This window comes from Mixophyes fleayi, chromosome 7 (genome assembly GCF_038048845.1).
Source record: "Mixophyes fleayi isolate aMixFle1 chromosome 7, aMixFle1.hap1, whole genome shotgun sequence".
Taxonomy (NCBI): domain Eukaryota; kingdom Metazoa; phylum Chordata; class Amphibia; order Anura; family Limnodynastidae; genus Mixophyes; species Mixophyes fleayi.
In genome coordinates, this window is record NC_134408.1 from 133,212,675 (window position 1) to 133,238,193 (window position 25,519).

General features: G+C 40.8%; 1 protein-coding gene across 2 annotated transcripts; it reads left to right on the plus strand.

The window, feature by feature from the left end:
* The first annotated feature begins 4,438 nt into the window (after positions 1 to 4,438).
* Positions 4,439 to 25,507, plus strand: WDSUB1 (WD repeat, sterile alpha motif and U-box domain containing 1). 2 transcript variants are annotated; one of them, XM_075180817.1, is made up of 11 exons: positions 4,439 to 4,482; positions 10,330 to 10,737; positions 12,773 to 12,957; positions 14,730 to 14,822; positions 15,991 to 16,084; positions 17,571 to 17,604; positions 18,895 to 18,935; positions 20,176 to 20,282; positions 21,772 to 21,951; positions 22,032 to 22,172; positions 23,430 to 25,507. In XM_075180817.1, the coding sequence occupies exons 2-11, from the start codon at positions 10,340 to 10,342 to the stop codon at positions 23,615 to 23,617; spliced, it is 1,461 nt and encodes a 486-aa protein (XP_075036918.1). In that variant the 5' UTR covers positions 4,439 to 4,482; positions 10,330 to 10,339; the 3' UTR covers positions 23,618 to 25,507. The 2 variants fall into 2 exon arrangements, with proteins under 2 accessions (XP_075036918.1, XP_075036917.1); XM_075180816.1 differs by lacking the exon at positions 4,439 to 4,482 and adding an exon at positions 4,510 to 4,595.
* The last annotated feature ends 12 nt before the right edge of the window (positions 25,508 to 25,519 follow it).

Consider the following 25,519-nt stretch of genomic DNA (forward strand, 5'->3'; position numbering starts at 1 on the left):
TCTCTAATTTCTGGGACTACACAATAAACCAACCTACATCAATTTCACACAACATAATAGAAAAACATCCTGTCACTGAGAAAAAAAATAAACAATGCATATAAATTATTTTTAATTAGTTACTTGATCAATTGTAATTTGCAAATTAATGAATGTCAGTTTTTCCAATATGGGACTATACTTGTAATATATGACAGAGATCTGTCAATCATCATCATCATCATTTATTTATTTATATAGTGCCACTAATTCCGCAGCGCTGTACAGAGAGGGAGACCGACCGACAGACAGAGAGGGAGAGACTAGTGTCAATTTTGATAGCAGCCAATTAACCTACTAGTATGTTTTTGGAGTGTGGAAGGAAACCGGAGTACCGGAGGAAACCCACGCAAACACAGGGAGAACATACAAACTCCACACAGATAAGGCCATGGTCGGGAATTGAACTCATGACCCCAGTGCTGTGAGGCAGAAGTGCTAACCACTAGGCCAGAGGTCTGTCAATGCAGATATGTATGTAATTAAAGAGAATCCTTAGACACAAAAGCACATTCAGGTGATGATGTAATATTGGGCTTATCCCAAGGTCTTATTCGATCCACATTTTCATTTCTCTATAATACTGCTAGCAGATATTAGGAAGACTCCTTCCAAACAGGACTCTCTAAATTTACCTGCGCACCTTTTAAAGTCCATTAAAGACAATTGTCTGACAATTGACAATTTGGATCTTTTCACCTCTTTTTTTGGTCTTACTTACACTGCGGCGGATTGGGGCCCCAAATGTTGGAGTCCTTTACTTATAAAGGAGCAGGTTTGTTTGTTATTTGGGCAGGAGTGTCACTATATGCTATTAATGTTAATAGGAATATTTGGCTGACTGCCATTCTACTTAAAGGACGTAGGCAATCCACTGTGGCGCATGAGTGTGCATATGTTGACCAGGACATTCCACATACAACCATGAGAATGATGAAATACTTGAGGGCAGTAAGCGTCACATGTGCGGAGTTACCAGACCACTCAAATGCTGAAAAGGACGCTGCGTACGCAGCTGTTTAGCGGTGAATACACCGGGAGGTGGGCTGCAGATGTACCATCAAGCAATGGGAACATGGATGGAGGATTCTGCGGTGAAGGCCGTCAGAGCTAGAGAGAAAGTTCTTCCTTCTCCTGCATCCCATGCTACCACTAACATCTTTATCTGAATATGTATATTAGATAATCTTACATGGTACAGTTGTGCGCAAGCTGTTACTTATATGTTTGCCTTGCTAGCATCATTGATGTTCAATAAGTTGGATATTGATGGCAAAACAATTCCCACATTCAGAGCAGTGCAACGGTTTCTTTCCTGTGTGAGTTCTTCAGAGCGTTGACTTTGAACAATCGATTACTCTACTTCATCCTACACCACAAAAAGGCACATCATGTGCCAAAAAAATCTATGTTTTTGCTATGTAGAACTTGCAATCCCTAATCTGTGGCTCAGACAATAATGTAGTCTGTTAAAACTATGTGAAGCTTATTACTTGTGAGTAATGGACTATGGTCACCGCCTGTGAAATTGAGCTCCAGGATTAATCCCATGTAATGTCTGGATGTCCTTTTCAAAAATGCCAGCAATGTGTGTTACTGACGAGTACTTATTTATTTAGATGGCAAACAATAATGTTTTTTTCGTTATGTTTTGTGTTTTTTACTGAACAAATAGTGGCACCAGCAGGGCTAGCCCAGTCAAAGTGGTGGAAGAGAGGCATACTGAGGTCATAGGTGAGCCACCTGTTGAAGAGGAGATGGCATACGAGGTGGCATCACAGCGATCTTCAGAAGGCCCAGTGGAAAGAGGAGCCCGGGCCACCAGCCTCCATTGCAGATGTGGATGAGGGGACACAGAGTTAAAGCATTGTAGCAGAAGATATTTATGTGTCCTACATCTGTAATTTAGATGAGTTTATGTTCGTCAAGGCAGGGTGTATGTGTGCAGGGGAGGGCTGGCAAATTTTAGCCTGGGGGGCAAAACTTGACTCCACAGCCTATTAGGAACATTTTAAAGGAAAAAAAAATGCAGGTGGCCCAGTGACACAGCCTAAGGTAGCTCACTATGGGACCGGCCCACGGGGGGCAGATACCCCCTACCCCCCAGTCCAGCCTGCCCTTGTCTGTGACTGCATTAATTTTGTTATATTGTATTATGATGTAGCGTCCTCCCATAGCAAAATGTAATAACCAATCAAATTTGAACACAGATTCCATGTCCACTAACATTCCACCAATGTTCAAAATGATGTATATATAATTATGTAAAGTGTAATAATTGAAATAATGATTTGTGCTGTAATATTTTCTATTTGAGTGTTTTATAGAGCATGATGGGTATCCCAGAGGCAAACCGAGGGGGGGTTCCTAGTGCCTGCAAACCTCCCTCCAAGTCTCTGGGGCATTGTGTTATTGATGTGGCTGGACCCTACCCCAGCTTCACATGGCTCTGCTTGAAAAGGGAAAGCTGCGTGTACCTAACAGTAGTGCACGCAGTATGGCCCATGTATATTATGGGGATAGGAAGAGTTGGAGAGCAGCCACGCACCCATGCATGCTGGTCACGCCCACTGGCGGCGTGGTGTGGAAACCCCCCTCTACAAATCCTGCGTTTGCCCCTGTATCCGCCTCTCACCCCGGAAGAGCCAGGGCACAGACATTAGCGAGCAGTGTATCTAACATAATACAGTACATTCTGTTATTTGAGAATACAGCTTAACATAGTTCATGCTTTACAGTTAAAAAATAGTTTAAAACAAATATTTTATTGTTTTTTCATTTAAAAAAAAATGAAAGTTGTTTAACAATCTGCGTCTTTCCTCATTATCATGGTGTAGTTTAAAGTAAGCAAGCATTATCACATACACATATTAATTATATTCGTGTCATAGTTTATTATGAATCTATTTATAAGCACACATAATCATTGAGGGGGATAAATCACGTCTAAAGGTTTAAAGACACCCAAACTGGTCTTGATATACTAAATATGCATATTAAGACTTAATTAATATAGTTCAATTACTGTTTAATAAATGTTTGCCACATGACACTAGGGGGCAGTTAGCTGTGATGTTCCTCCGGCTGTGCACATTTGCAGGTACTACAGTATATCAACACTGCGGATTTCTCCCCACACCTCAATGGGGGGGGGCATCCGTGCTGTTACATCGCCGCGGAGTGCCTTCGAGGCTGTCCTGGATGGAGGCAGTCAGAGTCTAATTGATTATGCCCCTAGTTTGGGTGCCCTAAAATCTTAAGCTGTGTGTGTGTTAAATAATTCAGAGGTGAGGGCATGAAGGGATTTACCTACTTTTTCTTCAGATGAAGGGCCTTCAAGGGTTTTTTTTACCTTCATATGGGTTACCTCCCTAGACTAACTTGGAGGGGTAAAGTGGTAATCCAACACCCTTTGATTAAATGTTGTCACCCTCATCTTTATAGACCCGATGGAATGCATCTCACGTACGAAAGTTTAGATATTTTTACAGCCCAAATTTATGGCTCTTTGGCGGAGTTTCTAGGTTTAGGTGGTGGCGGACTGTGTGTCCGATAAAGGAACACAGTTTTTGGCGGGAAAGCAGTGCAGTCACTGGTTAATACTTGGCGCATGAGTTTATATTTGGCCACAGGATTTTTCCCCATTCAATCCATGTTTCTTTTAGGGTCATTTCTGCGAATGTCCTGGGTATCGTTTCAATGAACGTGCCCTTTGAGGCCAGAAGTGGTGTAGTCTGTCTGACACTTAAGTTAGCGCCTGGAATTCTGGGGCGAATGGCGATCCCAATGTTTGCTTAGTATTAGCTGGTTAGCTGAACTTGTATTGCTTTCATTGCCACCATCATTTATACAATTAAAACTGTGACCTTAGTGCGCCAAAATTAAAACCTGCGTCTGTGTTTATTTCAGGTATGAATTATACTTATTTTAAAGGGTAGAAGGTGAATGTGCATTGGCTGAATATCAGCCGTATAAGAGTGCCCCCTTTAGAAATACTTTTCTTCTGTTGGGTTTGATTTATTGCGCTGTACTTAATACTTCTCTTTGGTGACTTGTAATGCAGGTGCACCAGTTGCATACATGGGCATATATTATAAACATAGGCTTTGTGGCAAAATGCTATTAAACGAGAGAAATACTACTCCTAGTTATTTATTATCTATTTCCATATCTGCCTGGTGTTATCTCCTGTATTATACCAATGACTGTAACATGCAAAAGAGAGGAAAGTGAGACTTGCAGGATAAATCTCTTTCAATGCACACATGCTGTCTGTTGACATGTGACAGCTCAGACTCATGCACATTACCCTGCTGCCTGCCTAAGGGAAGTCATAGCCGCAAGAGATCCATAGAGGAGCAGAGGGCGTGACGTCATCTCCGTGATCTGCTCGCCCCGCCCCCTGCCGGTCAGCAGCGGCAGCAGCAGCAGCAGCACAGTCAGGTAAGGGTTCATTCTGATGGTTTCCGGACAGTCCCACCTGACAGCGGTGCGGGCGGGGGATTCCTGACATTCCTATTAATACCGGATAATGTTAGTGTCCGGCCGGCTTCGAGGTACTAGTGTAAATATTTCCTGTTGCGCACAGGCCTAAATGTCAGTAATGGACCCCAAACAGATAACTCTGCATAAGGAGGGTCACTTAACCATGTATTAGTATGTTATAGCCTGCTGTGGAACTACTAGTCCCAGCATGGCCTCCTTCCACAACAAGAGGAGAACTATAGGTTACTTATGAAGTACAAAATATTTTTCTGCAGTATCCTATTAAGTTTAGGTGACAAATTATTATTGCAATAATATATTTAAATTGCTTATAAGTAACTATTTAATAGTACACAATTAATCAGGAATGTGTAATATGGAACATGTTAACATATAGACCTTCATAGACTTCAGTGTCATAGACAGGTGCAGGTTCCTGGCAAGTACATATTCAATATAAGGTAAAACAGAATAAACAAGTGCTGCCACTTGTTTATTCTGGTTTTCCTTATGTTTAGTGTGTAACAAGCCTCAGTACTTGTTACCTGTGGAAAGCTGCGGGTGTGTCTTATAGCAACTCTTATATCCTGCCAACTAATGAATACAATTGTTTGATGATTTTATATTTCCTGCCAGCGCTTGGTGCGTTGCTCTTTACATATTCAATATCTTTACATAACTTTGTTATATAACTGTGATGTATCACTGGTCATGTATTATGTAGCTGGAAATATCTTAAGAAATGCTGCATGACTGTTCTGTGACTGTGGTAAAAATCAAATGTGTTTTTTTTACTAGCTGATTTTACATGACACATTCAATGTTATATTTCCTTCTTTCCCCATCTATCCTATGAGCTCTTGAGAACAGGGCCCCCTCTACTGTCTGTATAGATTTGTGTATGGCTCACTATTGTAAAGTATGTAATAAACTATAGCTGGAATCCTAGCTTCTGTTAATATAATATAAATACTAAAGAACTATAAACACACAATATTTGTGGGTTGACAAAAGGACCTTTCGAAGATCGCTCTCCTGTCACTTCTGAACACTAAAGCTTTGTGTCAACTGCACAATGGCAGACGTGTACCTATACACTTAAAGATAGGGCCTTACTCATCAGATATTACAATCTGGAGAGCATAAGATAAGCAAAACATCCTGTGATTATATATATATATATATATATATAATGTCTAACCACTTATCTTTTACCCTTCCCACCTCTACTCAACAGTTCCTCTATTCTTCTATCTTGTGCTGATGGCCAGGTAGATGGAGGTGTATGGTGGTTTCCTTTGTGATGCTGGGTGGATCTTTATCAATGCTTTATTAGTTACATTGCCATACAGACAGATAGACGGTTTCAATGTAATAGATTTCATTGGCAAATTGCTGATTGGGATATTATATCTGTGTTCTGCACAATTAAAGTGGATAAAAGTACTGACTGTCTGCAATATATATGGTGCTACTAATAACTATGCAAAATAAAGAGGCTAATAGTGATTGATTAGCACTTCTGACCCAGACCACTGGTGATGAAAACACAGAAGGATAATAAATGATATGGGATGTTTTGAGCACTGTTGAATAATAATAATGTGTTTGGTCACTGGTGGTTTTATTACACTGATAACTGTTGGGTATAATGTGTTGGACACTGCTGGATGTAATACCTGTGTTACTGCTGGGTAGAATGTATTAGTTACTGCTGGATAGCATTTGTTAGTCATTGCTTGATGTAATCCTCTGAACACTGTTGGGTATAATGTGCTGATTATTGCTGGATGTATTACTTGTGTTATTGCTGGATATGATGTTTTAGTTACTGCTGGATATAATACTCTGAGGGGCATATTCAATTGACGGTGGGATCGCCGAAAATCCAGCGCTCCAAAAATATTACCGTTAATACGGTAATCCTGCGCGTAAAAACCGTTAATACGGTAATTCTTCTCGCTGGATTTCAGCTCGCAGCTCAGGGAGCTCCGAGCTGAAATCCAGCGAGATATTACCGTATTAACGGTAATATTTTTGGAGCGCGGGATATTCGGCGATCCCGCCGTCAATTGAATATGCCCCTAAGTTGATACTGGTTATGTAATAATGTGAACACTTTTGCATATGATGTGTTGGGTACTACTAGATGTAATCATTAGTGCTGGATTTAATATCTGGACACTGATGAATATAATATATTGAGCACCAATGGTTGTAATGTATTGGTCACTCCTGGATATAATACTCTGGGCAGTGCTGGGTATAATTGTTAGGTCACTCCTGGATATAATACTCTGGGCAGTGCTGGGTATAATTGTTAGGTCACTCCTGGATATAATTCTCTGAGCAGTGCTCAGTATAATTGTTAGGTCACTCCTGGATATAATTCTCTGAGCAGTGCTGAGTATAATTGTTAGGTCACTCCTGGATATAATACTCTGAGCAGTGCTGAGTATAATTGTTAGGTCACTCCTGGATATAATTCTCTGGGCAGTGCTGGGTATAATTGTTAGGTCACTCCTGGATATAATTCTCTGGGCAGTGCTGGGTATAATTGTTAGGTCACTCCTGGATATAATTCTCTGAGCAGTGCTCAGTATAATTGTTAGGTCACTCCTGGATATAATTCTCTGAGCAGTGCTCAGTATAATTGTTAGGTCACTCCTGGATATAATACTATGGGGAGTGATGAGTATAATTGTTAGGTCACTCCTGGATATAATTCTCTGAGCAGTGCTGAGTATAATTGTTAGGTCACTCCTGGATATAATTCTCTGGGCAGTCCTGGGTATACTTGGCAGGTCACTCCTGGATATAATACTATGGGCAGTGCTGGGTATAATTGGTAGGTCACTCCTGGATATAATACTCTGAGCAGTGCTGAGTATAATTGTTAGGTCACTCCTGGATATAATTCTCTGGGCAGTGCTGGGTATAATTGTTAGGTCACTCCTGGATATAATTCTCTGAGCAGTGCTCAGTATAATTGTTAGGTCACTCCTGGATATAATTCTCTGAGCAGTGCTCAGTATAATTGTTAGGTCACTCCTGGATATAATACTATGGGGAGTGATGAGTATAATTGTTAGGTCACTCCTGGATATAATTCTCTGAGCAGTGCTGAGTATAATTGTTAGGTCACTCCTGGATATAATTCTCTGGGCAGTCCTGGGTATACTTGGCAGGTCACTCCTGGATATAATACTATGGGCAGTGCTGGGTATAATTGGTAGGTCACTCCTGGATATAATACTCTGGGCAGTGCTGGGTATAATTGTTAGGTCACTCCTGGATATAATTCTCTGAGCAGTGCTGAGTATAATTGTTAGGTCACTCCTGGATATAATTCTCTGGGCAGTGCTGGGTATAATTGGTAGGTCACTCCTGGATATAATACTATGGGCAGTGCTGGGTATAATTGGTAGGTCACTCCTTGATATAATACTATGGGCAGTGCTGAGTATAATTGTTAGGTCACTCCTGGATATAATACTCTGGGCAGTGCTGGGTATAATTGGTAGGTCACTCCTGGATATAATACTATGGGCAGTGCTGAGTATAATTGTTAGGTCACTCCTGGATATAATTCTCTGGGCAGTGCTGGATCTAATAATCTGTCAAGTGATAGATATCAGTCACTCTTTGATTCAATGGGCAAGAATAAGCAGTGTCCTTTCTAAGACACACATCTGTGCACTAATGTTGTGATTTTAATATATTCTTTACTTATTGCACACAATTAACAAATGGACAGGTACTTTGTCACATACATATTTGCTTACATTATCCTTCGTAGTATATTTGTACACAAGAACAAACGTATCATAACCAGTGCATGTTTAAACCAGGATGTGGTAAGGGGATGTTGTTGAGAAAGGTGGTAGGGATGGATTAGGAAGGAAAGGGGGTTAGCAGTGGGACAAGAGAGACACCAGAGTTATGGCCCAGAGTAGCTGATATCAGCCATAAGATGGTATGTGCATGACCAGCTTAAACCACTTTGTCTTTAATAGACGTTGAGTTCTGAAGTGGAGGGGCCTCAGTGTGGGATCGATGCTCATCTGAATCTATTGAACGTTAGCCAGTGAACGGGGTGGAGGTGAACTCGGCACACTTATCTTGGGAGAAGAGCATAAGCTCTTCCATATTCATATAAACATGAATCCTGGTGATCCAATATAATTGTAGGTGGTTTATCTGACTTCACTGAACAGGTATCAAAGATTTGGTCAAACGCTTCAGAAGTGATTTTTTTGTAAGCAGAGATGGGAATTCCAGTATTTAAATGAAGCCAGAAGCCCGGGTCCTCCGGGGCAACCAGTCCAGTTATCAGTGTGGAAATCCGGAAAACCTTCCGCTAATAGGGGGCAAACTGGGTACAATCCCCCCAAATGTGGTGGGTGCTCTTATAGCTGAGTTTCACCTCCAACAGGTGGGGCATATGTTTGGTGAAGTCTTATAATGTTGTCATTTTTAGTGGCATTCTGTTAATTATTAGTGGCATTTGCCAGATGTTCATTATGCATTAAACAGTAAAAGTTCCTGTGTGTGTTAGCACACTGCATTGTAGTCTGCTCATTGCAGGGTATGATATACTGTGCAGGGTATGGAACTACACACAAGTTGTGTGTTCTTTTTAAACACGTTGGGCCTGATTCTTTAAGGAAAGTAAAGAAAAAAATGAGTAACTTTGGAACTTTGACAAAAACATGTTGCGTTGGAGGGAGGGGCTGAATTTAAAATGTGAGGACAGATTTATAGTTGGGGTAGGGCATGTCCTAGATCAACTTTTTGAATGTCAGTGTAAAAGTAAAACTATCAAGTATTTGCGTCTAACATAAAAAACAGCCAGTATTTTCCTTATGTGCAAAATAATAAACTCATTTTCACCCCTTGCATTGTAACATGATTGTGCAAAGGTTCAAAGTTACTCATTATTGGCTTTACTTTCCTTAATGAATCGGTCCCGTTGTGCTTGGACTTAATTCAGGCCCAGTATGTCTATTTGTTTATGTAAATGACTTCTAATATCCATATAATGTACTGACAGGAATGCATTATGAAGAGAAAAGGGCAAGTTGCGCAATCATTTTATAACTGGCAAAAGGTGGATCAACCCATGATAAGTTCTTCTGCAATTATTATTGAAAAAGACTCAGATTTTAACCAGTGTTTTTGTTTGCTTCTTTTCTTCACTGGCTGGCAGTGATCATGTTTCTTTGTTTTTTAGACTTGCAATGAGCCCTCTCCCTTTTGCCAGTTATACATTTTTTGAGCAACTTGTCATTTTTCTGTTTTGCAGCATTGTTTGGGAGGCACTAGTGAGAGTCCTCTGGAGGACCGGGGTACAATTTTTATCTGTGGCCCAATGTTGATGGCACACATGTATTTGTAATTTACAGCTAAAACTTCTATTATTATTATTATTATTATTATTATTTTAGGGGCAGCTGCGTGAGATCCTGTTTTTTTGTGGATTTGTAAGTAGTGCAGGTACTACAGTAAGTTTGTTAAAGTTTATATGTTACCCATGTGTCAGATTTGAGATTACTAATCAGGATACTCTACAGGGTAGATTTATCAAACCGTCTCAACAGCTAAAGTAGGGTTGTCGCCCATAGCAACCAATCAGATTCTTGTTATTTTCTAGAATGCAGTAGATCAATGACAGCTAGAATCTGAGTGGTTGCTGTGGGCAACACCTCTATTTTTACTTTTTGATACATCTACCCCTACATGTATTTTGCTTCTTCTATCGGATGTCCTACTCCTTATAAGTGATGTAATGTGCTCACTTTGCAGATTAAGTAAAATGGTGGAATTAATCCGGTCGCTGGCGGATCACGTGGATGATGTAAATAGCTGCTCCTTCTCTGACTCTCACCTCGCTACGTGCTCCTTGGATAAAACTATCCGGGTTTATACCTTAAAAGACTTTAAAGAGGAGCCGTTTTCACCGCTGAGAGGACACACCTATGCGGTTCATTGTTGCTGCTTCTCCCCTAATCAGTCCATCTTGGCGTCGTGTTCCACGGACGGTAAAACCATTCTCTGGAGTGTGTGCAATGGGCAGATTCTGGTGACCTTGGAGCAGCCGGGCAGCAGCCCAGTGAGAGTCTGCAGGTTTTCTCCCAGTTCCATGTATTTAGCGTCTGGTGCTGCTGACGGCACTGTGGTGTTATGGAATGTACCATTGCAGAAATTTCACAGGTGAGCACTATAGGGGGATTAAGCTAAAAATAATCTAGTAGTAGCTTTATTGCATTGCTATTTGCTCAGAAATGTACTTATTTCTTTAATCTCACTCCCTACTAGGTGCTCCTATGTACATCACAAATACGGTTATATCAAAAAGAGAGTTCAAATTAGTTATTTTTATGTGTCAGGACATAACTAACAATCATCTAGTTCTCACCAAGTCCTAAACTTTCCATTAATCTAATCTCATAACATAATATTGTAAAAAAAAAATAATCCAATACGAAATTGTCTTTTGTATGGGTTTCTGAGTCTCTTACTTGGTATTTCAGGAATATAGGCCTACGCCTTCATTGGTGTTTGAGGGCATTAGTTTATGCACAGCAATCTTAAGGTCCTGCCACAGCATCTCAGTGGGGTTGAGGTCTGCACGTTCTCTTGGCCATTCCAAAACCTTGATTGTGTTTTTCAGCCATTCAGTTGTAGATTTACTATCTTGTTATGTGATCCAATATAGAATACTCTAGTTTAAAGAGGAGTTTTATGATGGACTCGTTGATTGCGAGCAAGGCATCCAGGTCCTTTGGCTGCAGGACAATCCAAAATCATCACCCTCCCCCCACTTTGCTTGATGGTTGGTATAATATTTTAAAGGTAGTAAGACCAAATATGACATTATGCATGAAAACCAAACCGTTCCATTGGTTTCCTCTGTCCAGAGGACATTGTTCCAGAAGTCTTGTGTTTCATATAAGTGCAACTTTGCAAAATGTAGAATGATGATCTTCAAATTATTTGGAACCAGCAGTCACAGAACTGCAGGAGTGTAAGTCCATTTAATTACATTGCTTTTGAGGATAATACATTTTTTCTTTAAGTTAAAATGTAAAAAAAATAATAGTTTTTTTTATGTTTCTGATTATCTCATCTTCTGTGCTAAAGAAGACTGCAGCAAATGAGGTAAAATAAGTTGTCACACAGATAGTATATACTTTACTGTATCCAAATTTGGTAATATAGGATTGAAGAATCCGGCATTATTGGAGACGAATTGTGTTTTATAAGAACTAAAAACAGAAATACTATGAGTGATGGAAAATGCACGTTTGATGCAGATAAACTTTTTTTTTTTCCCATTTGTTGGTGTTCGGAAACACGTTTTTTAAGAGAAAACAAACATTTTTAGAAACTTCAGAAGCAGCAACTTGGATCAGCTGGTTCTGGGATTTGCTGTGCGTGGCCGCTGTTTTCTAACTCATTGAGATAAGTCCTTGGGGTATATTTACTAAACTGCGGGTTTAAAAAAGTGCAAATGTTGCCTATAGCAACCAATCAGATTCTAGCTGTCATTTTGAAGAATTTACTAAATAAATAACTAGAATCTGATTGGTTGCTATAGGCAACATCTCCACTTTTTCAAACCCGCAGTTTAGTAAATCTATCCCCCTGAGTCTGAGATATTCTCAAGTGTTGGAACATTAACATATCCTATTTTAAATGCAGATTCTTTTTTTGTGTTTCTTAGCTCAGTTATTGAAAATGTAAAATAAAATAGTGTTTGAGTGCCAAATTGTGATGAAATTTACCTTTATATTTTAGAAAAACTTAAATTAGCTCTAACCCCCCCACCACCACCACCACCACAAAAAAAAACCAAAACCTCAAACCTTGTGAACATCCCTCTCACTGTGTTCATTGGTCCAAGATTCTTGTTTGGCAATGGTATTCTGTGTATATATTTTTAAATAAGAAAATATACACAGATTATCATGATTTGCAAATTAATAATTAGATTTTTAGTATTTACGTAATTATATTTTGAATTCAAGTTTGAGGGTGAGCTATACATTGGGAAAGCCAACACAGAAGAATGAGAGAAAAGCTGTAATAAGTAATATATATCTTATGTCTAGAAGAGAACATTTTTGCTCATCGCTGCTTTCTTCATTTTTTGCACCTTCCTACCACATAGCAGTAATGTAATCCCACCTCCTGCGGGGAATCAGATCTGAAGCCTGGTGTAACTCCTGACTCTTCCTCTCTGCAGGTCGGGCCTTGTGAAGGACGGCTCTCTAGTGGCCTGCGACTTCTCCCCTGGTGGAAATATTTTTATCACTGGTTCCTCATGCGGTGACATAACAGCTTGGGATGAGAACATGCGATGTTTGTACAATGAGAAGGCTCACGATCTGGGAGTAATGTGCTGCAGTTTCTCTCCCCGACCAGTAACTGGTCAGTGATTTCTGTGTTTAGGGACTTTGTCGTGAGAAAACATAGTGGCTCGGTTAATTTTCTGCATGTTATATTGTATTTTCAATCAGCAAATTCTTATTTGAGAATCTTTGTGTTTAATTTTAATCAGTTTGTACCATTACCGTTTTTTGCTGCCAATTCCATTTACATATCAGGATTTTGAGTCAGAATTGATCCTCTAGGCCTAATATACTGATCAGCTTTTGTCTTTGATTAGATATAGTGGAAGAATTTGTTCCAATGTCTGCATACAGATTTATATGTGGCTATAGAAATAGGATTGCAAACATATTACATATACAGTATTTTGTATATTAAGACCCAAACAGTTTAGATCTGCTGATGTGGGTAGGATGAAGCAGTCAGGGTGGGCACAACTTTTCCAGCAGTCCCCTCCTTAGTTCCTGTATTCATCTTGTAGCAGTTATGTGAGGGACACTCCTCTGGGACCCCTCCACCATTACCCGCAGGTCGTAGAGGGAGGGGCTTAGCCAGTCCAGTCATGTGCGGGTAACTCCTCTGGGACCCCTCCACCATTACCCGCAGGTCACAGAGCAGAGGGAGGGGCGCAGCCAGTCCAGTTGTGTGTGGGTAACTCCCCTGGGACCCCCCACCATTACCTGCAGGTCACAGAGCAGAGGGAGGGGCTTAGCCAGTCCAGTTGTGTGTGGGTAACTCCCCTGGGACCCCTCCACCATTACCCACAGGTCACAGAGCAGAGGGAGGGGCGCAGCCAGTCCAGTTGTGTGTGGGTAACTCCCCTGGGACCCCACCACCATTACCCGCAGGTCACAGTGCAGAGGGAGGGGCGTAGCCAGTCCAGTCATGTGTGGGTAACTCCCCTGGGACCCCTCCACCATTACCCACAGGTCACAGTGCAGAGGGAGGGGCGTAGCCAGTTCAGTCCTGATCAGTAGAGCAGGATAGAATAAATCTTGGTATTTATTAGGACGGGATGAATACAGCCTTCCTGCAGTGTGAGTGGCAGTGGCTGGCGTCAGGTAACAGAGTTTTCATGGGAGGGACCCCCAGGATCAGGTTTGTGGAAGAGTCATAGTTCTAATTTACAGGGGTAGCAGACTGTCCCTTGTTCAACATCTTATTACATGTATTTGTCAACATTACTTAGGAAAAGCCTAAATGTGCTGCAACAATGAATTAGACATTTGCTATATGCACCATGTTAGTGGATCGTCCTAATTCCATGTCCTATTCACGTTGGTTCCTCCCTGGAGAACTGACTTTTGTTCTGCATTCATACATATCCTCAGATAACACATTGTTCCCTTTATCCTTGTTTCTGTGCTTAATAGGATAGCAGAACCCCATAATCCATGTTGTCCCAGGAGTAGCAGAATGAGGTCCCATTGATTAGTGTCTTCCCTACACTTATAGCGAGATGCATTTTGCACCCTCCATGTGCATGTTTGCGGGAAATCAGATAAAGATCAGATGTTGTGGTCCATAAATGACCCTTAGGGGGTATATTTACTAAACTGCGGGTTTGCAAAAGTGGAGATGTTGCCTTTAGCAACCAATCAGATTCTAACTTTCATTTGCTTAGTGCATTCTACAAAATGACAACTAGCATCTGATTGGTTGCTATAGGCAACATCTCTACTTTTGCAAACCCACAGCTTAGTAAATATAGCCCTTAATGTTATCAGCTGGACAGGAATACCTGGTACGTCATATGATCAGGCTGTATTCTATACTTCTCAATATGCTCCTGTTTCCTCTCACCTCACCAGATGCAGCACGCAGTACCGAGTCTTATGAAATGGCATCCTGCGGCCAAGATAATGAGATTAGAATCTGGCGGATCTCGTTTGGTCATGAGAAAGGTAGGTGTAATACTTACATACACACCTGCTACATAGAAACACTAGCAAGGCATGTACATGTTGCAAATGTTTCAATCATGGTTTATAGGGGCCGTGTGGTGGCTCAGTGGTTAGTACTTCTGCCTCACAGCTCTGGGGTCATGAGTTCGATTCCCAGCCATGGACTTATCTGTGTGGAGTTCGTATGTTCTCTTATGCTTGCGTGGGTTTCCTCCGGGTGCTCCGGTTTCCTCCCACACTCCAAAAAAAAACCCATACTGGTAGATTAATTGGCTGCTATCAAAATTGACCCTAGTCTGTGTGTGTGCGTTGGGGAATTTAGACTGTAAGCTCCATTGGGGCAGGGACTGGTGTGAGTGAGTTCTCTGTACAGCGCTGCGGAATTTAATCTGATTGTGTAACTTATAAAATACAGTATAGATAGGAATTTTGTTTTGAAGGCCCACACTAAACCTAAAATATAATTTGTATTACATAAAAGAGCTACTGATTACATATATTTATGAAAGTTAACGTTCCAGGAGCTTGTCAGTTTTCTTCTCTGCAAGGGTTGTCAGTAAGCCTATGGGACGGCGTTGTAGGGTACGTTTGTGAGCCTACAATGGTTGATGATATAGAACAATAGCTTGTAGTGAGATTATTAACAGGATTACAGAAAATGTTATATATCTTTAAAGGAGAACACCATGATTTTTATTTGTTTATTTTTTCCAATATTGAAATGCTCTAATTGTGTTATTGTTTAATATTATTTATTTATACAGCGTAAGCATATTCCACAGCGCTTTACAAGTGGGAACAAACGCAGTATTAAAACAGAGTCCTGCAGGCACACTTATACTCTGTAGGGAAATTGGAGTTTGATACATGATGATAAGAGCCACAGACTGTATATTAGTCCCAGCCAGATGGGGGAAGTGCTTAGTGGGTCTATATGATCCACTTACCCATCAGTGTTTGTTTGGGGGTCAGTCGGTGGTCTGAATATTGATAGAGAATAAATGTGAGTTTAGCATTCGCTCTGTATAGAGGTGGTAGTTGGGCAGAATAGTCTAGGCTAAGGATAGTATGTTATCATTGTAAAACATTGTACTTGTATTAAGGATACCCATCATAGGTTGTCAGTTACATCTGTTGCATGTTTGTTCCTTGCTCGTTGATAATAAAGGTTTTGAAATGAGATGTAAACTCACTCTCAGTGGACATTCAGCCCCTGTCCTGTGCTGCGCGTTCTCCTGTGATGGTCAAGCCATCGTCTCTGGGTGAGTATCATCTTATTGTAGTTCTCCCATAATGACACTAGAGGGCAGCACTTTCTGCCACTTGTCTGCTCCATTGCAATTATGGCTGTGTGTGTGTGTGTGTATTGGGTCATGAGAATGTGTATATTGTATCATTATAGGTACAGTGTATCTGTATCATCAGGCTGAACTCTGCCATACAGAGAGCCAAGCAAAACAGTGGGAAAAATTAATTTAGATACATATGTTTATAACAACGTGACATTGTTACTAAGACCACCAGGGGGTCAGTAATAAAGATTCTCATATTGACACAATGCTATTTTCTGGAATTTTTAATCAAATTTCATATTTGTCTGGAGCCAGATTCTGTTACTTTGACATATGGACTTTATAAAAGGAAGTCACTCTGGCTGTGACCTCGTTAAACAAGCAGCTACAGTATATCACAGCTTTTGTATGATTTGCAGTAATCTAAATACAGAGGAAATTCTAGTATCCATGTCCCAGCTATCTTTGTGCTGATATGTAATGAGTCTTACAATGTAGAGGACATCTGAAATTTGCTATAGTCCAGATCAGCCAAAGATCAGCAGTATTACTTACCTGTTATACAAACAGAGATTACTGATGATGTGATCAGTGGGGTAATGGCTATGTGGATGTTCAGCCATTCTGTTATAGTTACGAGTAAGAAAGTTTAAGGGGCACAAGTTACCATTGTGGGTAGCATAGGCAAACCGAGGAGGGGTTTCCTAGTGCCTAGAAAACCCCCTGAAAGACTGGGGCACCGTATAATTGAGGTGGCTGAACCCTGCCGCCGCTTTACACGGCTCTGCTTGAAAAGGAAGAGCACTTAACAGTAGTGCACGCAGCAATGCCCATGTATATTATGGGGATAGGAACAGTTGGAGAGCAGCCAAGCACTGTCTAAAATTATAGCCCCGCCCCCATGCATGCTGGCCACGCCCACTGGTGGCGTGGTGTGGAAACCCCTCTTTACAAATCCAGCGTTTGTCCCTGGGTAGCTTGTAGGGTGTATTGTACTACAGAACTACACTAAGCAGGGTAGGGTGAGTTATTGAGCGTGTTGGCAAAACAGGAACTTCACAGATGTCTTTAATACAGAACCCGGATAGGAGGGTCAAACGTTTTTGAGATGAGAATGAAAATAGTGATTTTAAATTTAATTCGTTTTGAATCACTTTTATTATTTTTTACACTTCAAAAGTACTTTAGCTTTTTGCATATCTTACGGCTTTCCCAATAGCATCCTTTATTTGATCCATTAAAACACACATGTACTATATAAATACTGCTAGGTTTAATGTTTCTATAAAATCCAAAGCAGTTATTTGGACTAAGATCAGAACTTTTTTTTATTCTTCAAATAGACTCATCTTGTGCCCGTCTGTGACACCTAATTATACTTGAAATATCACTTAAACATGACTGTTGTGTTTTTTTCTTATGCTCTTTTGCAATGAGTTATGTTTTTTCATTTCAGATCTGTGGACAAATCTGTAATAATTTATTCAGCTGTAAGTATTTCTTATTAATACAATTTATTTTTCATACATGTTTTGGTAAATAGAGTTTGTTTTACATTTTGGACACCTGGAAAATATAATTGCTAAAACATGACAGATACCAAACCTTATTGACAGTAAACGGACTCCGCCCACTTGTGTGTCACATGATTCTTTTTTAAAAGTGTTTGAGAGTAAGCCGCTCTCCTGCTTTAGGAAATTAGCTCCCCCCCTACTGGGTAATGGTGCAGGTTGTGAATCGCAATGTCCCCTCCACTTGGACCTAGTAGGCAACTGCGCTGCGGAATTAGTGGCGCTATATAAATAAATGGTGATGATTATCTTTATTGTGCTACGAAAACTGATTAGGAACAACTTAGAAGCTTAGGTGCTCATTTACTAAAGAATGTGCTTTGTAGAGACTACCTATTGCTTTGCAGTGGGATACTTTTTAGCAGAGTGGACTCCACTTAAAGTGGTGGCAGACATTTTGTGGGTTCAACCAATGTCCCTGAAAATCCAACCAGTGACATCTTCGCGTCAGTTCATATCCTAATATTCATGATGCACGTACCTGTGAATTAATAAGAGGTATTCTTCTGAGTGTTTGTTCAGCGTCCAAAATGGCCGCCTTCACAGTGTGTAGCTGATGGAGAAACTTTAAACCTGGTCTCAATGCACACAGTGATAAGATTTATATGGCATTGTGAGACCAGGAATAACGTACTCCATACTTGCCCACTTTACCAGAATATCTGGCGCACTCCTGAATTTCAGATAGGTCTCCTGGACTCCCGGGAGAGCAGGCTATTCTCCCGCATCCTGCCCACTTCCGAGTGAAGTGGGTGGGTCAGGGTCCTCCAAGACGTGATTCGCTATGAATTGTGTCATTTTGCCAAAATGATGAAATTTGCTCCCCCCCCCCCCCCCCCCCTCATCCACAGGTGCACCTCATCTGCCCTCCAGGATGTCCCAGAGGGGCAGAATCAGAAGTAGGTAGTATGATGTACACACCTCCATACAATTACTACATGTACGTCAGAGCTGCCTCTCCCCTGTGATATTGGTGGGCACTGCATTTTACTTATCTTGTCCCACAATAGCTCCTCAGTTAGTTTGTATCCATTGAGGGTGCAATTCCATGTTTAAGTAATTGGATAACACTGCAATCTTTTGGGTTTTTATTTCTGTATTTATGTTATATTTACTGTAAAACTCTGATCTTCATAAGCTGAATACCCTGATGACAGCTGCACTTTGGGCTAAACATTGAATATGTTGTTGCTGTATCTTTTCCCTCAGAAATCTGGCTGCATTCTGCACATCCTAACTCATCACACACGGTTGGTAAACTGCTCCATTCGACCTTAAGTAATGCAATGAAAAGTATATTTTGCAAGTAGCTCCTCCTTCTTATCCTAGGCAGGATATATAGATGTTTTTTATTATCACAGTCTGACTTTTAATGCCGGGCTTGGAGAAGACCTTGGGATTTTATGCATATAGCAGTAATGTATCTACATAGGACTGGATGTGCCACGCAGTATGGAAGTGATGGGGGGGTCAGTGGTTTGTGTGACAGGAAGAGTTATAGGATATTCAGAGAGGGGTCGGGTGGGGGGTTCCAGCTGTAAGGAATGGGAGCACGTTTTCGTACAATCAATCGTGCAATCCAGTGACGTGCTAGGATCAGAAGGTGCCTATCTGTACACTATGGTTGTAAATGAAAAGTATTATCACCTCGTTTCAGTGCAGGAATAATGTCTTGAGGTACGGCCGGGGTCCCTGTGAGTCTTAGACGTAGGTTCAGATTTTGATGGCGTCCTTTAGCTATATTGCTGCTGGGATACAGGGTGCTGTCTGCTCTTAGCTGTTTATGGGTAACCCCATTAAGGATAGAGTGCAGCCTGGTAGCATCTGAGAGTCGCATGATGATTTTAAGCAATTAATAATACGTTCTAAACCCATTGATGTATGTACAAAGGTATTCAGGTTATTTCCTGCATGTAATATGGCATTAAGAGTATTTTGTACAAAGAACAGCCCAGTCACCTCCTCTACGCACAGTGCACTCTGTTCTTAAAGTAACACACTGTAGACTATGTTCAGGCTTCTAGTTTGGCACAGTACACACAATTAGCATTAGCTCAGTGTCTGGTTGGAAGCTGTGATTGTGATTGTTTATACCCTGCAAAGGATGGTGCTGAAACCTCTGTGACTCCTGGTGAAGTTGTGCCGTAATGTTTGAACCACGACATGTGTTAGGGGTTTTATTCCGAACTTGGCCTAATAATGTATTACCATCACCTCTGGAATGTGGGCTAGGTGTATATTCTGTGTATCAACATTGCTGCCAAGGAGGAACAATGAGACAGTGTTCTGTATGTGTCATAAGTTTCTATATTGGTCCTTGAGAATAAGGAAATACGTCTTGGCAATTGTATGGTACATACCAATACTGTAGCTAATGCTGTGTATAACAAGGGCCGGTGTGGCTGATGCCATTTGTGGGAATGATGGTTAATCAGGATATGTTACATTTCAGCATTGTGCTACAGTGACTGGTGTTTTTGCATTGAGTAGGTATGTGACTGCCTGTGCTTTGGCTCCCAATCAGCCTCTGCTGGCCACTGGTTCTATGGACAAGACTGTAACTATCTGGAAATTAGGACAAGCAAGTGATTCACCAGGCAAGTTATTGTACAGAAAGTATTGTCCAAATAAACCTAAGTAGTAGTCAATCTAGTCTGCTCTTCGTAAATCTGATAAAGTTCTCTTCCATGTTAGCTGGAGGGTATTACTGTATCAGCGTTATTCTTATCAATGTATCTTAAAGTCTTCAGTAGTAAGTCCTAATCAGAGGGTGGGCACAATAATATCCACAGTCCAATCTAGGAGTCAAACATTAGATACTAACACCTCTAAGCTCTCTATTGCTTACTGTTTCCTATGTGACATCAGTACAGCCAATCAGTAGCTTCTGTTTAACCTCATCATATCTTATATCTAAGGCACTCAGCTGTCACTGCCTGGGATAATGTATCTGCAGAACATACACCTGATAGATATTTATTCCAGCCATTTACTACTTTTTCAGTAAAATAATATTTTCTAATATTTTTCCTAATCTTTGCCCACACCAGTTTTATGGTGTTTCTCTCATTTTAAAAACTGCTCCCAACCTGAACATTGTTTAACTTTCACTTTAAGCGACACTAAATGTACAATAAAAGTTACAGTCTATAAAAGGGCCATGAACGACATTCACAAATTATATATATATATATATATATATATATACGTTTCCATACATTGACAGAAGATATGTCACATTATGTTTACATTTGTTGTGAAAACTATCTCTCTGCTTTCAACCATTGTTGACTAAAAAGAGCCAATGTTGACAACTAGCGACATCTCGGAGGCAGGAGACAGACATGGGGTCATATTCTGTATGCTGAGAGTCAACCCCCCCCCCCCCCCCCCCCCCCCCCCCCCCCAATAATGTACTTATAAATCTGTTTATATTCCTAATGAGATATATATGTCTTTAATGATGTATCCATTTCTAAAAACATGGTCCCTCCTTTCATCTTTCATTTTTTTATTCCAAGTTTTTTGTTTAATTGTAGTGCACTACCTGAAGTCATATTGTAGTATAAATACTTAATACAATCATCATCACCATTTATTTATATAGCGCTGCACAGAGAACTCATTCACATCAGTCCCTGCCCCATTGGGGCTTACAGTCTAAATACACACACACACACGCACACACACGCACACACACACACACGCACACACACGCACACACGCACACACACACACACACACGCACACGCACACGCACACGCACACGCACACACACGCACGCACACACGGGTCCATTACAATAATATATTGTATAAGGGATACATACTTCATAACAAATATGAAGTATGTATTTGGGAGGGAGCTTGGATCACGGGGTAGAGCACTTACATTGAACAAGAGCAGGAATCATAGATGTACTTACATTGTCTGTGTTGCCCATGTTGTGTCATACTTATGTACAATCATTCTACCTCTGTTCAGTATCACATTGCACACTCTCAGGCTGAATACACTATGACCTTGAGCTGTAGGACAAGGTGACCTCCAATACAGCTCACAATTTGCTTTGTTTTGTCTCCTCAGTCGGCAGAATGAAGAGAAAAACAGAGACTCATATTGAGCACTGGACAGAGGACGATGTGAGGATTTGGCTGGCTGCAGAGGGCCTGGCCGAGGTAGAACACAAGTTCAGCACAAATAACATTGACGGTAGAGAGTTACTCTGCCTCACCAAGGACACGCTGCAGAATGACCTGAAGATAGGTACGTGACGTGAGGAGCTGTCCAGGTTCTCTATGGATACAATCCTGGCACGCACATACTAATTACCTTTCCCTTGGCAGAGTCTCTAGGGCTGCGTAATACGATTTTAAGAAAAATCGAAGATCTAAAAAGCAAGATGAAGGCGGCGTCTTCCGATGTGCCGGAGGAATTTCTCTGCCCGATCACCTGGGAAATCATGAGGGATCCAGTGATGGCGTCAGGTAATGTCACATGGGTTAAACCAAGACTTGTAGTTGTGGAGTCATTTCCTCTTCTGTGCTGGGGGGATGTTGGTCAGATGTCAGACAGGATTCTCCTGCGTGTAGTGTCAGATCTGCTGGAGGTTGTCGTGAGAGAAGACAATAACAGAATCTTCAGCGGAGACCATTGTTGACTTATTCAACACTCAATGTATTAAGGGGGATGTAGTGTAACTATGGTGTCAGATGGGCCATGAGTTTGGCACATCTGTGGTTTTCTAATACATTTGTTCAGAAGAATGCAGCCCATCGGTTCGCTGGGAACTGGCGGCATCACTGAGCGTGCAGGCCAGCGATTCGCTGGGAACTGACGGCATCACTGAGCTTGCAGTACATCGATTCGCTGGGAACTGACGGCATCACTGAGCTTGCAGTACATTGGTTCGCTGGAAACTGACGGCATTGCTGAGGCACGGGCTACACCTGTAGAGGATTGTGGCATTGTCTTGCTGAGTTAGACTGGCATGGAGTGATATTAGGGGACAGAGAGCAATTAATGAGCTACAGCCAATGTGCATAATACAATTCATAACCATAACATATTTTAGTGCTGATGCATGTTTGCAGTACAAGGAGTTAATTTATTTTTCAGGTACCCATTAAAGCTTAAGGAAAAGCTTTTCAGCTCCAATTAAATATCAAGGCACGTCTCTGTTTCTGTGCGTCCTATTTACACATGAAAGCATCTGGCCGACTGGGGACTTCTGTAGGCAGCTCACATTATTCCTGTGACAGATCTGGGATGCAGATTCACAAAACAATTTTATACCCACACTGGAATTTAATTAATGATGTGAAAGATTTGCTCAAAATCCTCATTTTTTTCTGTCCCTTCACTCAGGGGAGAATTATTGTTTTCTGTGACTGAGTACATTTTACTCTTATACTTTCTGTGGCAGCCGAGATATGAGGCACAGCGAGGTATTTAATGGTAGAATGAGATCAGGGGCAATAATGGAGGCAGCCATTTTGTGACATTCCTGATTATGTGATTTGTGGATTCACTAGGAGCCATAGCGGCAGCCATTTTGTAGGTTACACAGACATTTGTGACAATGCTGCCTCTCAATTCACTGTTAATTAAAGCCAATCAGACGTGGTTCAATGATCCACACTTCAGCCTTGAAAATGGCTGCCTCCGCTATGTTTAGGTGACAAGTCCACTGTAACTAGAACATATTTAAGCATAGTAATTATACTTGTTTTCTTTATCTACAGATGGTTACTCCTATGAGAGAAAGGCCATTGAAAACTGGATCAGTACAGAGAAGAGGACAAGCCCTATGACCAATCTTCCACTTGAAAACCTTCTCCTCACACCTAACAGGACACTAAAAATGGCTCTGAACCGCTGGTTAGACACAAGACCCGATGAGAGAAGCAATTATAGTACATCTAAAAACTAACTATTTTACGCTTAAGTTAAAATTAATTAACTTTCCAGAACAAAAACGAGCCGGGAAGCAGATATAATTGGGAGGATTGCTAAATATCAGACCTCATTGTTATATTGTCTTCTGCATACATCAAGCAGCAACTATCCCAGGTAGTCGAGATAAAAATTGTAATTATATTTTCCTATAGACAGCGGTCTTCCGGTTAGTAGGGACACCCAGCCAGCCTCTTAAAAACCTGAAAATGGCCGACAAGAGAATTTTTTTTTTATTTTATTTATACTTTCTATGCAGCCAGGTGCAACCATCTAAAGTTCTGTCATAGTATGGAAACTTTTACATATACAGTATATTTGTGACTGTTGTGAACAGTGGTTACCTATGTAAATGTCATAATTAAGTCACAGGTGCCTGAAAATATAATCTACCAATCATCGCCCTCTCCCATCCAGATGTACACCCCACTAAGCCGATGGCGGTCAGTGCCGGATGCCTATACAACCCTTTTAATGTATAGTCTGAATTGTAGCATGGTTTCAAATGATTGTTATTGAAATCTATTTTTCTATTTCGCTAGTGTTAAAACAGCTTTGTAAAATATGGCGTGAAAGTATTTAGGACACCTTAGAAAGGTGTTTTTGTTTTGTTTTTTTGTTTTTTTTGGAACCTAGTGCTACCGACTGGTTTTTATGAATACATTAAATGGAAATTCCACTCACAACCCTATTTGATAAAATGATAATTTATAAATGTTCATCTGTATGGTAAAGTTTTGTGATGATTCCCAGTTGGAAATAAAATAAGCACTTCAAAGTTGTCTAACGTATGTACTTGTGAGCTGGAGATTAGCCGACATGTAGTCCGGTACCCATTACCTGTTCACTTTAAAAAAATTTAGACAGACAGACACCAGTTTACTTAACTCAAACCAAATTATTGCTCTCTGCACACTGGTAAACTTCGAGTGCCTGCAAAGAAGCTAATAGGGTTACAGAGTGAGTAAAGCCATTATTTACCACTACTGGGGAGATTTATCAATCCTGAAAAGGCAAAGTGGAGGTGTCGCCCATAGCAACCATTCAGATTCTAGCTGTACTAGATAAATGATAGCTAGAATCTGATTGGTTGCTATGGGTAACATCTCCACTTTTCCTTTGCAGAAGGTTTGATAAATCGAATTGGGCAGCACGGTGCTGTATTGGTTAGCACTTCTGCCTCACAGCACTGGGGTCATGAGTTCGATTCCCAACCATGTGCAGTTTGTATGTTTTCTCCATGTTTGCGTGGGATTCCTCTGAGTGCTCCTGTTTCCTCCCACACTCCATCATCATACTGGTAGGTTAATTAGCTGCTATTAAATTGCCCTGTGAGTGTGTGTGCACACGTGCGTTAGGGGATTTAGACTGTAAGCTCCAATGGGGCAGGGACTGATGTGAGTGAGTTCTCTGTACAGCGCTGCGGAATTAGTGGCGCTATATAAATAAATAGATAATGATCTACCCCGAAGTATGAACACTATCCTACAGATGTGGGAGGGCCTTCAGCTGTGTATGGATGCATTATACCTGAGCCCTAGTGAATGTCAGGTTAACGCAGAATAATCATTTACTTTCATGGTTCATATCTGAAAAATAAAATGTTAGGGTTTATTGGTCCTTCAGATATTGTTTTCATCAATAAGAAATAAAAAAGCAGATCATTAATATTGTTGTTTGTAAATCATCTTAACAGTTGAAGAATATATATTAGAAAAAACAGACATTTTGCTTTAAGGAATTCACTGACTGAAGGGGTATTTTCAAATGTTCTTTTTGTAGGGGGCACTGATGGACTCTGTAAAACGTTTACTCCAGTGTTTGATTACAATACAATAAAATGAGAGATGCTCTTTTTGTTGCAGTCTTTGAGCGACGG